The sequence below is a fragment of the Perca fluviatilis genome, chromosome 7, assembly GCF_010015445.1.
Source record: "Perca fluviatilis chromosome 7, GENO_Pfluv_1.0, whole genome shotgun sequence".
NCBI classification, from domain to species: domain Eukaryota; kingdom Metazoa; phylum Chordata; class Actinopteri; order Perciformes; family Percidae; genus Perca; species Perca fluviatilis.
In genome coordinates this window covers 22,029,269-22,046,170 of record NC_053118.1, presented here as the reverse complement: position 1 = coordinate 22,046,170, position 16,902 = coordinate 22,029,269, and the positions used below count along the sequence as shown (strand labels likewise).

Sequence of the window (16,902 nt, the reverse complement as noted above, 5' to 3'; positions counted from 1 at the left end):
AGAATAGAAGACAGACAAAGAGGAGAGCTGAGGCCAAAATGACAAATGAGGGGCAAAATTACTGTATTGTCAGCGTTGTCTCCTCAAAATTGAACTGGCAAACAAGTGAATTTTAAACTTGCTGGATTGAATTAAGCATGAATGAGAGGGTTGGATATGTGAAACCACTTTAAAAGAAGCAGAGCTTGTGCACTGAAATCACTCCTTGGCAGAAACTGATAAGGTATTCTAATTAACTCATAAGACCTGGGGTTGATTTTAAAAACGTATTACAATTTGACAGCATAACATTGTCTCAGGAAAATTAGGAATGTTAAATGATTGATTTTCAGGTTAGTTTCATATTTAGCATGTTATTGTACATGTATTTTCCGTATGATGTCATTCCACATCAGATAATGATCCAACCAGACTATGAATGCAAAGGTCAAAGTTTTAGGTGACTTATGTAATTCAGAATAAGGCCAATGTAGGACAGTTGCTGTAAATCAAACCCAACAGCAATGAAACAACATCAAATAAAAGTTCAATGCAGTAGAAAGCACGCTGCAGTCTTAGATATGTATTATATGTCAGGCCACACAAAACACATTGTCACAGTGTCTCACTACAGTTATTTTTCCTCTTATTAATTCCTCTATTTGGTCAAAGCAGTACTCAGCAAGTTATAACATGCTCACAGCTTCAGTCGTGCTCAGCAGCTTGTGTGTGTGTGTGTGTGTGTGTGTGTGTGTGTGTGTGTGTGTGTGTGTGTGTGTGTGTGTGTGTGTGTGTGTGTGTGTGTTGGGCAGATGGCTCAGCTGTTTGTTTCAAAGTTGTTGGGCATTTGAGGGACTTGTTTGGATAAAAGTGGAAATGGGACTCTTAGAGTAAAAAAAAGGACAGAAAAGTTGACAGAGTCAAAACAAGACACATAAGAGATAAAGAGGAACTCTAGGGACAAAACAGCAGCTAGACAACACCATATGCCCCATGGCCCATTATCCACTGCTTCAGCCAAGCTTGCACTTATGTGCACCCCATGGGTTTTCAAAGCTAAACTTTGCCAAACAACAACTACAGTAGAGTATTAAGCCTTTTATTTTGTTCCTCATTTCCAGATGATTTATTGGCATGTAAACAAGTTCATTTTTTCAGAAGCACACGTGGATTCACAGAAATTCATTGAGAAAAAGGAGCTGGAAGGAACTGAAATGTAATAATAACGAGTTGTAGATTAAACAAACAAGACATAACTTGTGTTAATTAGTGAGCTGTAGAGGTGCTGGTAGGAGTCTTTGTGAACTTTGTACTGCCGGACTAGCTTATGGAGACAGTTTTCATATATGAAATATAAAAGGATGAAAATGTCCTTTGAAACTTAATCTAAAATCCACTTTTCTGGCTGAATACACAGCTTCTACAATTTTGTGCTACAATGCTCTTGTAATGGAGGCCATTCTAATACCAACATACTTTGCCAAATGTTGGTAAGACAATGAGTAAATTATGCTGCAGGAGTGGTTAAAAAACTTTCTATGAACATTTTGGATGCTTTTTTCCACCATGATCACTTGCCACATTGGAATCTGTGATAACCAACTGCAAATAAGGAAATAAGGAGCTCAGAAAGAATTCCGCACACTGACCATTACGCAAGCAATTATTTATATTTAGAAAATACAACGTTTCGGTCTTAGACCTTCATCAGGTAGGTCAGTGTGCGGGATTCTTTCTAAGCTCCTGATCTGCAACCTTTGGTCAAATCCAACGCACCTGCCCGACAAAAGAGGTGTGCAAAACGTTTTCCTACGTTGCAAATAAGGAAATAAAAAATGTATTAAAGCCACCTTTCAAGTCCACGGGGATGGAGTATTTGACACTTAAAATATGTATTTTGTCTGTGTGTGTGCATATGTGTGTGTGTGTGTGTGTTACACTCACAGTTTGAGGTTGTGTGAGTACTGTAAATGTGCATACATGTTTCATGTTTTTGACGACAGAGATGATTCAGACAAGCTCGTCACATATGTCTCACTCACCACACATGTTACTTAACGGTGCCAGTGTCATGTGTGGGTTATTTACAGAAATCATTAAAACTTTAAAAAGTTCAAAGTACGTCTCAGGATTTTAGAAATGGTTATTTCCTGTACTGGCCATATATTTCTTCTAAGTTTTGTTAGCTGAAGGTCAAATTTAAAATTTGTAATTTGTTATGTATTAATTAAAGGTCATTTTGCATATACAATTAATTGATTGATTGATTGATTAGAAATGAATAAAAATAGTATTTTAACTAAACAATTTTGCAAGTTACAAGTTTGCTCAGTTGTCATGGAGATGTATCTGTTGGTGTGGTTCAGTAGCTGTTATGATTTTGTCCTGTTGGCCTAAAGTTAAGCCTGAACTCCATGCACTGATGAAGACCATGTGGTTGGAAGCTCTAGAAAAAAACAAGAAGTGGACCTTGAGCTGGGATTTCTTTTTTGTTCAAAAGTAATAACTTTAAAATTTAGTTAGCTTTAGATTTTGTCTAGTGATAGTTTTTATATTAAAAGAGCACCAAGTGAGTGAATTTTGGTCTCACTGTAGGTTGCCTCTTTTGTTTACATTTGGATCACAGGCTGTGGCTTTAAATAATGATTAACATTTTATATTATTTAATAGATAGATAGACAGACAGACAGATAGACAGACAGATAGATAGATAGATAGATAGATATATAAATAGATAGATAGATAGATAGATAGATAGATAGATGATAGATAGATAGATAGATAGATAGATAGATAGATAGATAGATAGATAGATAGATAGATAGATAGATAGATAGATAGATAGATAGATAGATATTGTCCCATGAGGGAAATTTGTTTTCACAGTCTCTTTCATGCGCATGGCAATATACACGGACAAATACATCAACAGATAACATAAAGACAGGTATATAGACACAACAACCACATTTACAACAGCGACACCGGATCTATACAAAGTCAGCGAGATAGTTTGTACAGCAGTGCTATGGCAGAAGCGACAAAACCTCTGCCAAAGCGATTCCTTCTATACCTCAGAGTGCTGTATCTGCGGCCAGATGGCAGTAGTGTGGATACAGAAGGTGATTGGTGTCATTGACAATGGTGGGGGGCAAGGTGTGTGATGGCTCTAACATTGCCAACTATCAATCTCAGGTAAAACATGTAAGAAGACGTCATACAGCATGTCATAGATCAGGAGTATTGTGTGGGCTACACCGCGCATATGTCGCTTAAACAGCCAGAACAAGTTGTTGTTGTTGTTGTTATTGTTGTTGTTGTTGTTGTTGTTGTTGTTGTTGTTGATGATGTTGTTGTTGTCAGAAATACAAAAACTCCAGAGACAGTCAATCTGGAAATCCTTGGGCAGATACTCTGGTAATTAAATGATAAGAAAGAGAACGTGACTGGTTAAAGGTACAGTTAAACCACACAGCTCCACCACTCTGATTAATCAATTAGATCTAAATCCATTAAGTCTATCTGATATCTTGTCTGACCTAAAGACCATTTCCAAGATATGATGTTATATGTTATATATATATGTTACATGTTTAAGTGCTCATATTATGCTAATTTTCAGGTTCCTAATTGTATTTAGAGGTTGTACCAGAACAGGTTTATGTGGTTTAATTTTCAGAAAACACCATATATTTGTTGTACTGCACATTGCTGCAGCTCCTCTTTTCACCCTGTGTGTTGAGCTCTCTGTTTTAGCTACAGAGTGAGGCATCCCACTTCTGTTCCATCTTTGTTGGGAGTCACACATGCGCACTAAGTAATGCTACCCAGTCAGAAGCAGAGTACGAGGGCGTGCCATGCTAGCAGCTAGGCGAGCATTATAACGTGTGTTACAAAGTGACGCACGTTTGTCACGGAAGTAAAGGCTGGACTACAATAGAGCTGTTTGGAGCAGTTTGTGAACAGTGTTTTCTCTGGAAGATGGTAAGTCCCTTTGGGGTGGACTTTGGGCTTTTTCACTTTGTAAACCGATAATGTGCACAAAAAGATATATAACACAATAAAGGAAAGGGAAAAAGCCAAAAAGCATAATATGAGCACTTTAAATGAGCACGTAGAAAAAACTGTCACATGCGTGATGGTGCATCATATATAAACAGTATATATAATATAACATATGTCTGACAAACCACACAGCTCAAATTACACTTTCAACTGACAGATTCAATCTCCAGTCTCAAGAGTTTAATTAATGAGTCTTTCATCACCAGTGTATTTAAATGTCTGTGCAGTATTAAAGTGTGTGTATCGTATGGATGTGTGTGTCAGAAAGAGTAAATATAACTCTCCCATCTGTTTCAGGCTGTACATATGCTGTCTCAGAAATAGAGGATTAGTGCTAAACTTATAAAGAAAAGGAGGGGGGGGGGGCATGTGATGAGAGGACGAGGGTAAAGCCAGGCAGTGACTAACACCAAAAGCATAAATCTGAGAGTGTCAGAGCAGCCGTTCAGAGGGAGGATGAAAAAATGGAGAGACCGCATCCATGTGAGGGATGAGGAATCGGGGAGAAGGAAAATATAAAAATAAAGACGACGGGGCGAGATAGACTGAAGATGTAAAGAGAGAAATTTGTAACGTTCAACACTGTCATAACATATCATCAAAGCCTTAGATATAGTTGGTTAAAAATACCCACTGTGTAATAAAGTCAGGGTGCTTGTTGGTCTAAAGAGAGGAAATGTGCTCATATCTGTCTGAGTGTATGCAAACAAACTTAATTTTACTGTATATGTTTTCATCTTTGAGAAGCTTGTCTGTTTTGCGCTTGTCAGGCGGAGACAAGACATTACATTGGTAGAAATGCAAGGAGCTACAGAGACTGATTGCCTTTTCATGGCTGATGGCATGAAAAGTTCAACTGTGTCCAAACTCTCAGCCAAGAAGCTTGTGGGCGGTTCACATGTCGTCCGAATTCCACTGTTGTACAGCTCACAGTGTTACTGTGAAAGAGTGAAGATGTCTGCAGATTGTAATACCTTTAAAGCATGTATAACACATTTTGTGAAATGACAAACAAATACTGAATCAAGTAAAAAGTTGTCAAGTTTGTTTACAGTAAAAAAACAATGCATTCTGTGTAGAGCTAACAAGCTGCAATTCTGCATCTCTTTCTTTTTCTTTGGATATTTTGAGCTGCAGTTTGAGTTGCTCTTGATGGCCCTCTTTTCAGTAGCTGCCTGGCCATGGTGGCTTTCAACACTTGATCATTTCTGAGTTTTACTCTATTTACTCCAAAGAGCTCACCGTTGCTACTTCCTAAACAAAGACAAATCACTTCCTGTTCTCAAGAACATTTCCCAGGAAACGTCCAAGGTTAAATAAAATGCAAAATGTTCTGCAAACAGGTTATGAGGTGATTTAATATGGCATAGAAAATCAGGAATGTATTTATATGAAAATGACACAGATTATTGCTTCAACCTTAAGGCTTTTACCATGAGGTTTGAGAAATGGAATGATCGGCATCAGTGATCAGTGATGAAATTGCATCGTTAAAACACGGTGGGATTCCTCTGGAGCACTATGAGAGATGTTTTGGCGTCAACCAGGCAGGGCTGTAACTGAAATTATGGGCCCTGTGTTCCCCTGTGTGGGGATTTCTTAAACGTGTGAGGTTGAAAAAAAGTACAAGGTTTTAGACATTTGCTTTTTAAAAACATGGAAAAGCTGCAAAATAGTTAAATTTATTAGAAGGCTCTTCGAAAACTGTTGGAGCGATCCCTGATGTGCCCAGGGGAGGCTTCACCTCCATTAAAAGCTTGATCAACCACACCTGAGTTCAATCCCCACACTGACTTGATGCTCAAGCAGGTGGGTGAGAGGGTTTTCTGAATGGGACCCAACGTGTCACAGCGTGACTTCAGTGACTCGTACACCTTCTGTGGCTCTGGAATGATGCTGCATCACTAATACACGCATGCTACATGCTCACCACAGACATGAGCAACTTGTGTATATATATATATGTTGATTGAATTGAACACATTATTGAAGGCTTATTGACGAAGTTAAGGTCAGAGGAGCAGGTTTTGTAAGCAGAAGCCATAAGGCAGAGTAGGAAGGCTTCCTCTGCCGTGTCGCTGCGCCAGTCACAAGGCCAATCACCACGCAGACGTGACTAAGAGAGCATGGGGAGCAGGGCGTGTGTCAACACGTGGGAATCATCTGTTTCATATGTGGCGTGGTCTTTCTTTCTGCGAATGTGTCTTTGGGTGTTGGAGTCTTGTGGGTAGATGGATGGGTGTGGGGAGGCTGATGATTTCTAAATGATCAAGACCATTATGTAAAACGGAAATTGCAGTTTATTACAATTTGTTTTTATTTTTGTAGATCAGGCCATTGGTTCTATTGATAACACAATTAGGGCTACTCACCAAAGTAACGGTTGAGATCTCAGACTGTGGTCACGCATCAAAATATGTAGCCTACAACTGAGCAACAAGCATACGTGGTCAGATGATCATACATGTAAACAAACAACCCTAGGTTATCCAAATTATATATATATTTTTTAAATACAGCCGAACTCAGACTTTAAACTTCCACCAAAACTTTCAGACAAACTTTGTGGTTCAACTTTGACCTAACATACTTGCCATACTTATTTCTCTATTTAATAAGGCATTATTAGCATCACTGTGGTTTTACCTTCAAATAAAGTGGTAGCTTATCTATCAAAACTGTTGGTCTGTTTACCACCTGTATAGTTGTCTGTTTTTGCGTTTGTGAGCTCAGCAAATACTTTGGTGGGTACAATGTTATCATAACCAATAGGATAGATGGCCTGAGCTACAAAAATAAAACCCAAGTTGTAATAAATCATGGGTTTCCTTTGAATCCTTATGTTTGTAGACTTTTGAGGAGGCCCACATGAGCTACAGCGTAGCTATGACAGCTTCATGTGTCAGCCATAACTCTTTTACACAGAACTATATATTAAGCTTAATAATTCTTACTTCTTTAAGACATTCAGGTTGAACATGCAGTGGAGACAGTTAATTGTAATGTCAGAGGTCCTCACAAAAGAGTAAAATTTTTTGCATGTGTGTTTCAGATATTTGTAGAACAAGCCTATCACAAATAGCTCCATATTTACGAGCCTGCCCATGCATAACATTGGTTTCTCTGTTAAACAAACACAAACAGACAAAGCAGAACATTTTCTCTTTAGTCTGACTCCTTGTGATAAATGAATGCCGACAGGAACGCTGCCTTGACATCCGTGACTCAAAGACTGAGTTTGAATAATCATTTGCAGAACCCTCGGATGCATACAGTAGTTGTTGCATAATTTTTCAATGGTTGGTATGCAAGAGTACAAGTCCCTGTCACATTCCCACCTTTGGGTGCCACATAAAACCCTCTCCATGAACTTACCTGCTTTAACAATGCTGCAAATACACGGTTACATCATAACCCAATAAAATAAATCTGCATGTTTAATCCCAATGACTCCAGTTACACAATGGCCATTGTGGTTTTAATGGATTTATATATTCAGATAAAGGATTACAAGGCAGGGGCATTAAGGAGCAGTATCTCTACTTGCAAAGCTGTGACTGAACAGCGGCACCAAGTGATTAGTACTGGTTACTGCAAAGCTGACATGTAAAATATTTGTGAGACCCACAAGTGAATTCACAAATGTTTATGCTGAAAAACTTTGACCCTTTAACTCAATTTGTTTTTCAAGCTTTGGTCATTCATCTCTTTGTGTAACTGGCTGCATCTACTTTAACATGGGGATACAAGAACAAGAAGGCTTTTATCTAAATTAAGCTCTATTATCGGCTAATTATGTGAATGTGTTAATTCCTAATAAGTTGGATTTTAACACAATGACAATAGCAAGCATAGTGAAGAACAATAGCCTGACATGAATAAGGGAGGGAGTGTTATGACATGGAGTGTAATTCAGCTACAATGTCTGGAAGCTTGATGTCACCCTGAAGTGAGTCAGGCTTATTCTCAGAAAAGCAGACTTAATATTGCCAGAATATGGTTTGTTGGATAGTGCCAGTCATAGCATTCATCTATCAAGTTCACTTCTCAAATGCTATGATGTGTGACTCACTGCCTGGATCCTCTTCCACTGAGCTCATGATGTGTCTGCCCCCCCCCAGCCACCCACACATTAGATCAGTGGGATTATAAGGACACCTTATTGCAGTGTTAATAAAGCAGATAACTGGACCATATACCACTGTAGCTACCTGATGAATATGTGATCAAAACATTGTACTTTTTTTCCAAATGTAATAAGGAGAAAAATGTTTTAAAGGAAACATTCGAGAGTACAGTCCACTGATTGAGTGTTAATAAAGCAAACAACTGGACCACATCTTAAACTTATCCTTCCCTTATCAATTGGAGCCAAAACTAAGACTTTGTGATTGTATCTCATTAAAGTGACATTCAATTTGTTGAGTAGGAAACAGTCCTTGTAGATCCTTCTTACATATAAACCAGTGAAAAATAACATGTTTTCACAGTTGCAATTTCCAAAGCAAAAACAATTCTCACAATTTAGAAGCATGAACTGGTGAATATTTGGCAATTTGCTTACTGAAACGGTTAAAAGACTAACAAAATAGTTGCTGATTAACTTTCTGTTGATTATCGATCAATTCATTGGCTAATCATTTTAGATTGGAACCACACATATGGTCCACAGAGAAGTGGCTAATGTTGCGGGAATAGCTTGAGAGGTTACAATGGATACTTTTTTACAGCCACAGGTTACAGGCTACACAGGTTGAGTGTAAGATATATATAAAAATGGATTTTTGTAGAGTACCACTTTGTTTCACATCAGCTTTTAGTTATTTTCCTTCCAAAACCCAAACCTCAACTTGCATGACTCTGCTGCCAGCAGATTGTCTGAACATAACTGTACTTATCTTTCATCAACCACTATCTTCTTACCACAACACCTACATAAGTGCTGACCTCTATCTGTTGATCTTCTTCCTCGTGCTGTCCTGTCACCCAGTGGAGAATATATCTCCTGTATAACAAAGACCTGTTGCATAAGATCCCAGACAGCGAGCCTGGCTGCGCTCTGACATCAGCAGCAGCAGCTTTATCCCTCCATCAGCCAGTCCAGACATACAGGTACACACTTCTGGCCTGTCATATTGTCATTCAAATGTTGGGGCGGGTGATTGAAGTGATTATGTTTCCTAATCGGAGCATGTAAAGGTACTGCTGAGGGAGAGCGTCGCCACACCAACTTTGATATGGGAAATCACATCTGTGCGCTCCAAAACAACATTATCTACAGAGAACTGAATATACCAGGGAAAACCTTTCCTGCAACCCCTCCATCTGTTGTCTTGGATTAGCTCCATGTTTGTTCCCTTTTTCCAGATCCTCAAAGACAGAGAGAGCATGGAGGGCAAGGGGGGGGGGGATTAGAAAAGGGAGGAAAATAAAGAGCCGAACACACAATCTTGTTAAAAGTAAGATTTGTAAGCTTATTATTTTGTTATCATGATCATTGTTATAACCTCTGTTATGGTTTGTTCAGTTTACAGTTTATTTTCAAGTTCATTTAAAGTCATTCCAGTCGAAGGTAAACATGATTGTAACTGTTGTTTCCAACACTATTAAATGCTTTTTTTTCTTTTGCCAGACAACAATCGGTCACACCCTCTCGCTCATATGCACAAGGGAAGAGCAGAAACAAAGAGACTCACTCACTCACCCATTCACACACCCATTCACACACCCATTCACACACACACACACACACACACACACACACACACACACACACACACACAGAGCATCTCACGCTAAAGCTCCTGCACACAGACATGAAGTGATTAACAGAAATGAGCTCTGATTCTTACTCTCCCTGACACACACACACACACACACACACACACACACACACACACACACACACACACACACACACACACACACACACACACACACACACATTCAGACGGGCAAACCAACGCACACTGTCTTACACTCGTGTCTAAGTTCTTAAGTGCAACTTCTTGAAGAGTGATTTACCCTCTTGCAAACCTCTTCAACCCTCCCACTCCACACCAGGACCCACAACCCTTCCTACCTTGCCCCAAGAGGAGCCATATGTACACTTGGGTTGGTTCATACACTGAATTATTATGTATTGTACAATGCTCCAAAACTACATGATCCTTGTTTCCACTGGTAATCTCTGAGTGACAAGAGCTATTACATTTCTATGTAATGTGGGCAAAATGTGTCATTTTGTTGTTTACTTGAGGGCTGTCTACAGTTTTGTTGAGAAAATAATAGCTAACTGACACACATCTTTGAAAAAAAAAAAGAAGGAAAAAAAAAAAGAATCCTTTTTATGATTTCAGAATTTTTTCTAACCTTTCCAGTTTTTCTTGAGAATTACTGGATAACTTCACCTGTTCAGGAAGTATAACAATCCCTTTGTTGAACTGGACTCAAACTAACCCTTGTGACATCATAAGGGTTAATTTCTCAGATTGAAAAAAAAACTCCCTTCAAAACCACAGGAGACATTTTACAACTGAGTTTGAAAATAATTCTTTGTAAATTCTAGTAAACCCATCCTAATGTGTATAACTGGTGCAGTGTCCTTTAAATGGGTCAAAATACAAAAAAAATCTATATATGATGTGTCAATATTGATCTTTCTGGAAATCATACTTAATGTTGGTTAAGAGACTCACACGGGGCTGCCCCAGTTTACATATGGCTCAACCCACCCAATTCTCCAACTTTTAACCCATCTTCCCCCTTAAGATAAATCAAGAAATACACCACAGCAAACTCAACAAAATAATAATAAAAACATAAAAAAAACAACCACAAGAAAACTGAGCTTCAAGTTTGTAAAAATGCTTACATCACATTTCACCTTGGCAAATTTCAAGACATTGTTATTCCATTCTTTGTCCGTTGTGACATTTACACGAGTACTTGAACGCCTCACATGCCGGTGGGTGAGCCGCTGCGTGACCTGGTCGGCCAACAGTCAGCTCGCAGTCCATCATCATCTTTATTATGATTATAATCTTCACCTTCATCATTGTTATCAGCTACTATGGTAAGCCATGCCCTACTAGAGTCCATCATTGGCAGGGTGGGATAACCACGGTGAATAAGGTGCTAGTTGCTTGCTTGGAAACATTATTCTGAAGCAACTAACTGGTACAGTTTGAGTTTTGAATTGGCGTACCTCCCTACCAAAGCACTTGGTTTGTATGTATTACTTGTTGCTTTAGTTTGTGTTTTTATTTTTTTTTTATTTTGCATTTTTATACTTATAAGATGTACAGTATGTGGATGTATTTTCAGGCTGTTAGTACCATTTGAAATAGTCTCTCTCACTCTCAAACCCCCCCCCCCCCCACACACACACACACGGCACACTCAGACATACGTTTTCTCTTTCAATCACACTCAAACAGAAACAAAAAAAATGTTTACATGTAGCATCTTATGAATGGGTTTACAGAGATGAGATTGGTAGAGCGGGCTGCTACACCAACATTGATCAGTGGAGAGCTCCTTATTGTCCGGGACTGGACCTGTTCATACAGGTTTGTGTAAGTGACTGCCCTTACTCCGTCATCCCTCCTCCCTGCTCCTCTTGTTCTCCTCCAAACAGCTGCAGTGGGTTGAGAGGAGGGCAGTATTGCTGAGTGGATCCATGGCTGCTCCAGTCCGTAGCCATCGTGTGCTTCTTTAACCTCAGAGATGACAGAGGACTAACCGGGTACTTCAAAGACAGGACACAAAAGTAACACAGCAACTTATAACCTCAACAAACCCTTGCAGTTTCAGTGTCAATAGCACATCTACAGTAAATCCCCCTAATTTTGTTTAAGTGAATGATTCATTCATTGTTTAAATGCTCTATATTTCCCCCGTGACCCTGTCCAGTCCCGTTGCCTTCCTCAGAGACTTGCTGGAGACTGATGGTGAACACAGGATGACACAGCAGACAGAGTGGAGATGACAACTAAAACACTGGTGTCTGGAGTCCCAGGGTGCGTTTATGAACTATCAGCTACTTTGACTAGTATCCTACACAGGACCTGCACAGTTCGTCAGAAGGTTCCTTTTTTTTCTCCTCCGTGGACTGGGACAAGCTCCCAGCATCAAGATCATCAACATCAACAACATCAACAACAACAACAACAACAACAACAAAAGGCAATTGCAGTTCAGTTCTGATTAAATCTATCTGATTCAGTTCATTTGAGTTCAGTTTAATTCTTGTTGCAAGAAACTATGGCGACTAGCACTAAGGAAGTGTTTCAGCCAATCAGATCCAGGGGAAAGTCTTCAAATGGTTTTCAAAAGAGTGGGCAGATTTGATGATTTCTTTCTTCTTTTTACTAGGATTTCAGTCCTGCCTCTCCTAGTGTATAAATGCTTAGTGTGGTGTGCATGATTCAACCAGCTCAACTTGTGGCGTGTACAGACACACACAGACACACACACACAGACACACACACACACACAGACACACACACAAACTCACACACAGTCTAACACACCTGCAACTGTATGCACAGGCTGACTTACTAATGTAATATATGGTTCAGTCTGTCACAGAGTGCCTGAAGGTCTTTCAACTCCCCCAGAACCTCACTCCCTCAAACACACAGCTGTACAAACACACACACACACACACACACACACACACACACACACACACACACACACACACACACACACACACACACACACACACACACACGCTTGAAAACTCTCATTTCTTGATCCTCTTGCCTTCTGCTGCTCTTGTTGTATCTTAACTCTCCTCTCTCCTCTCCTCCTGACTACCCCCCACCCCCCACCCCACAACGCCCACCCCCTCAACTCTCCCACCCACTGATACTGTACGCCCTCCCAAGGCTAGTTGGCATGGTGACGCTGATGGGATGGCCGTTGCTAGGAGATGAAGAGAGCGGCCAGAAGGAGCATCGTCACGGTGAGGAGAAGGCGATCCCTGGTTGGGCTGCTTCCGCTAACGCTCTTCTCCAGCTTGGGAACAAAAGGGTTAAATTCATCTGGAGAAACAGAAACAGAGAGAAAGAAAGCAGAGTGAAGTCTTCATATCAACTCATTGCAGTGCTAGCAGAGTTTTTCTTTCTAGTTCATCTGTGCTTCTAATTGAGCTATAATCTGCTTACACAGCACGGCTTTTACTAAAACACTTTTTTAATGGAACAGAAAAAAACGGCAGCTTACAGCACAGTCTCACTCCCACTAAAATGTTGTAAGTTCTCTAATAAGACAACACAACAGCAGTGCAATGGCAGAGTGCTGCAGCTGTTATCAGAGAGCTCTTATTGTTCTGTTAAAGTAACACATTCCCAGTCACACATACCTTTACACACAGACACACTGTACATAGTGTAACCACCCCAATCCCCCTGCAGGTACACCTGGCGATGTCCTAAAAATAGTTTGCGGTCTTTTATAGCGGTCTAAGAGCGTTGATGTCTAGTCAAAAACACCACAGTTCGCTGCAGGCCTACACTTACGAGACACACGTGCAGCCAGACACACCCTCTGCAGTCACTTGATTAATAGGACTGGAGGCCAGACAGAAGCACAATTTTCTGTCTGTACACGGGACGGCTGATGCTGATGAGGAGCTATTGTGTTAACGGTCCAATAGCATAAAAGTGAAATTCTTCCAGTCAGCATCATATCTAGCTCCAGAATATTTCCAGCTGCTCTGTGGGTCAGACAGCAGAGTAATGACTGGCTGACACCTGATTTTAGAGATGCTCTCTTCTGGTATGCTCTTCTGGCCAATCTAATGAGGTCTATGCAGCAGTGGAGCTCAGGTTAAATGCTTTGACCGCTCTGTAACCGAGCATGCAGCCGAGGGGTCGGGACACATTGGCGCTGACTGACAGAGGAATGTGCTTTTGAAGACACAAACAACAGACTGTGGAGCATCTCGCAAAACTGGTTCTACTCATAACACATCCACACCCACGTACACACTGTCGCTCACTAACTGTCACAGATAAACACAATATCAGCATGATGTTTGTGCAGGGCTCATGTGACGTGCAGTATGACATTCCGACATGTTCTCGAGCCAAACATCAGTTTGCACGAGGAAGCTGTGTTTGTTTGTGTGTGTGTGCGTGCATGCCACATTTTGGAGCAGAAGAGCAGGCAACACCCGCCTGATAATTAGGAAGCTCAGACACCGACAGGCGTTGATGCATTTCATTGTCATGTTGACAAGAACAAGGAGATATCTTAGGCTCTGATTGTGTTTGTGAGAGTAACTGTCTGTGTGTGAGGTGAATGTGTGTGTGTCAGTACGGTCTATGTACAAAGTTTATTTGCCTTTTCAATTCGTAGTCGCATAGGTAGTCTACGCATGTTTGGTTTTGTCGTTGTCTGAGTGAAGGACACCAAAATCATTGACCACGGTTCATTTCTCAAACACCTATTTGGCAAAAGGAACGAGACAGAGACGTCGCCGTCATCACCTGTAGTTGTTTCTGTCCGAGCTAAAATATAAAAGTATATATGATACTATATTAGTAGATTCTAAGATAAAATATTTTAGAATTGTAATTTAGCGTACAACATAGTGACATACTTTATACAATGAGGAATTCTAAGTAATGACAACAAAACTGTCGGCGTGTCCATATGATACATACATATATATATGACCTTCTTCAGAAGAGGTCATTATCTTCGCTCGATTTTCTGCACAATCTTCTGAACATAGCCATACTGAGAAATACAGAGAGAGATGTGTGGAGTCTTAATTAGCTTTGTAGCAACTCATTTGGCAATGGCTTGAATGTAACGGACGTTCAGTTCATTATTATCAAAAAGTTGCGCACTAAAGCTTTAAATATGGCAATTTAATACCCCAGACATTGCTTCATGTATTTTATGTTTAATGATTGACCTGAAAAGTAGAACCCCCTGAACATTGTTACGCAATTCATGAGTCTGGTAACAAATACATTATGAAAATAACTATCTTTAATTGTAGTTGTCAGAGAGGTGTTGTTTTAACTATGTGGTAATCTTAGGCGTTACAATTTGTGGTGTGCCCAGATCAGAATGCAATTTAGCATTGCAACTCCATACATTTCAGAGACTTTGGAGACATAATTGATACAAAAGCATCTTTCATTAGACCCTTCCTGACTGATCAAACCTTAACAAAGCTCCTATAGAGCCACAGAAAACAATACACAGCTATTTTCTAGATTTTAATCTTCTAGAAAAAAGATTTAGGATTAGGTAACATGTAAAATTAGTGCCATTGTAAGATAAACAGCAAATGTCTAAACTTGGTTGGACAAACGATGGTTGCCTAATCATAATAAAAAAATTCAAAAATGTTCAGTCATCTGACAGTTTACAGTGTTCATATATGGAATTGAAAGGCACCCTCTGGCGTATGACTGTACGTAAGCAAAAAGAATGAGCACCATTATAGAAGCATAACTGTTAAGTTGATACTGCAGTCCTTCTTTTTAAAGCCCCATGATGCATATTGTCATATTTTTGTATTGTTAAACATTGTGCTAAGTCACATACCCAATAAGCATCAGGGAGAGAACAAAAAGAAAAAGAAGCAGCATTTGCCACTAGCAGATATAAACCATCCTTTAACGACGGTTTAATAGCATCTAAGGAAGTGAAGTGGATTGCATGTTGTTGAGCACATCGGGTGTTGGTATGTATTGCTGTGTGTTGATGGTCAATCTCAGAAGCACTTTAAGGTTGTGACATCATCAGCCTAATTAATGCACCTGAGCTGCTCAGGCTGAGCAATCAGCCGGCACGCTGGTATTAATGAGCTGATGATACCTCTTCCTGGTGCTTTTTAAGTGAAACGGAAACAATGTCCTTTTTTTAAGTAACTCTACTGTTTTAAATATCAGTGAATCCACTTGTTTCTTAATGTGGTATTAAATTAGCATGTATATATTTGTACAATGTATGGAATCTGTATAAATGGTGATAATAGATATCAGATAAAATACACAATTGTTTATACTTAAGTTATATAGTTTACTACATATATGATTCCCAGAATTTGATATGGAATATTTAGAACGAAAATTAAAACATTTGTTTCTACAAATGTTATAAAGACAGAGGCGATATACAGTTTGTGCAGTGTTCTTCGATGTTGCTGGCAAGGTAACCCAAGCACACTGTCGCTTAAAGGAGTGCTAATTGCTACAATAAATCCCATTAAAGAAAGAGCTTCTGATTTGCTCCTCTAATGGCCGGACCTGATTGTCAGATGCAGTAACCTGAGCCAACAGGGTTGGTAAATGAGTATCCTCCCACTGAAAGCCATCAGTAATCACATGGCTGCACGGGGAGCTGCTAGCACCATTCCATCTGTGTTGTAAATGAGATCTAAATGAAATCTAATACTAGAAGCTGTATTCAGGAGGGAACCACTGTTGAGCTGTAGACACTGATTGAAAGGGGCAGCGCCCAGGAAATAAACTGTGAGCAGTGAAGGGGAGAGAGAGGCGGGTGGTTTACATTATGAGCCTGCAACTTTCAGCTTAGTTAAACATTTTCAGACACGGTAATCAGGCAGATTTGAACCGAGCAGTTTGAGCGTCTCCTTGAATGTGCTGATGTTAACTTTGAATAACCGTAATTAAAACTAGGATCTGATGAGTCTAATCGGCAGTCAGGATGACGGAGTATGAGGGAGGGGAAAAGGAAACTGTACTGCTTCTTTGTTTTCAGTTCATTTCACTGCTCCCTGCTGATTTCCTCACTTCCTCTTGCACCACTTGAGCTATCCTATTTCTTTAATTGGCAACACAGCACTACAGGTGATATTGACCCATA

The 16,902-nt window shown here is 39.8% G+C and overlaps 1 protein-coding gene across 2 annotated transcripts in view; it reads right to left on the bottom strand.

Moving 5' to 3' along the window:
* Positions 1–12,903: 12,903 nt before the first annotated feature.
* The window catches only part of efna3b (ephrin-A3b), a 58,076-nt gene continuing 54,077 nt past the window's right edge, over positions 12,904–16,902 (bottom strand). For both annotated transcript variants that reach the window (XM_039804783.1, XM_039804782.1), the window contains exon 6: positions 12,904–13,094. In XM_039804783.1, the coding sequence (XP_039660717.1) occupies positions 12,976–13,094 (119 nt within the window). In that variant the 3' untranslated portion in view covers positions 12,904–12,975. The remainder of the gene's footprint in view (positions 13,095–16,902) is intronic.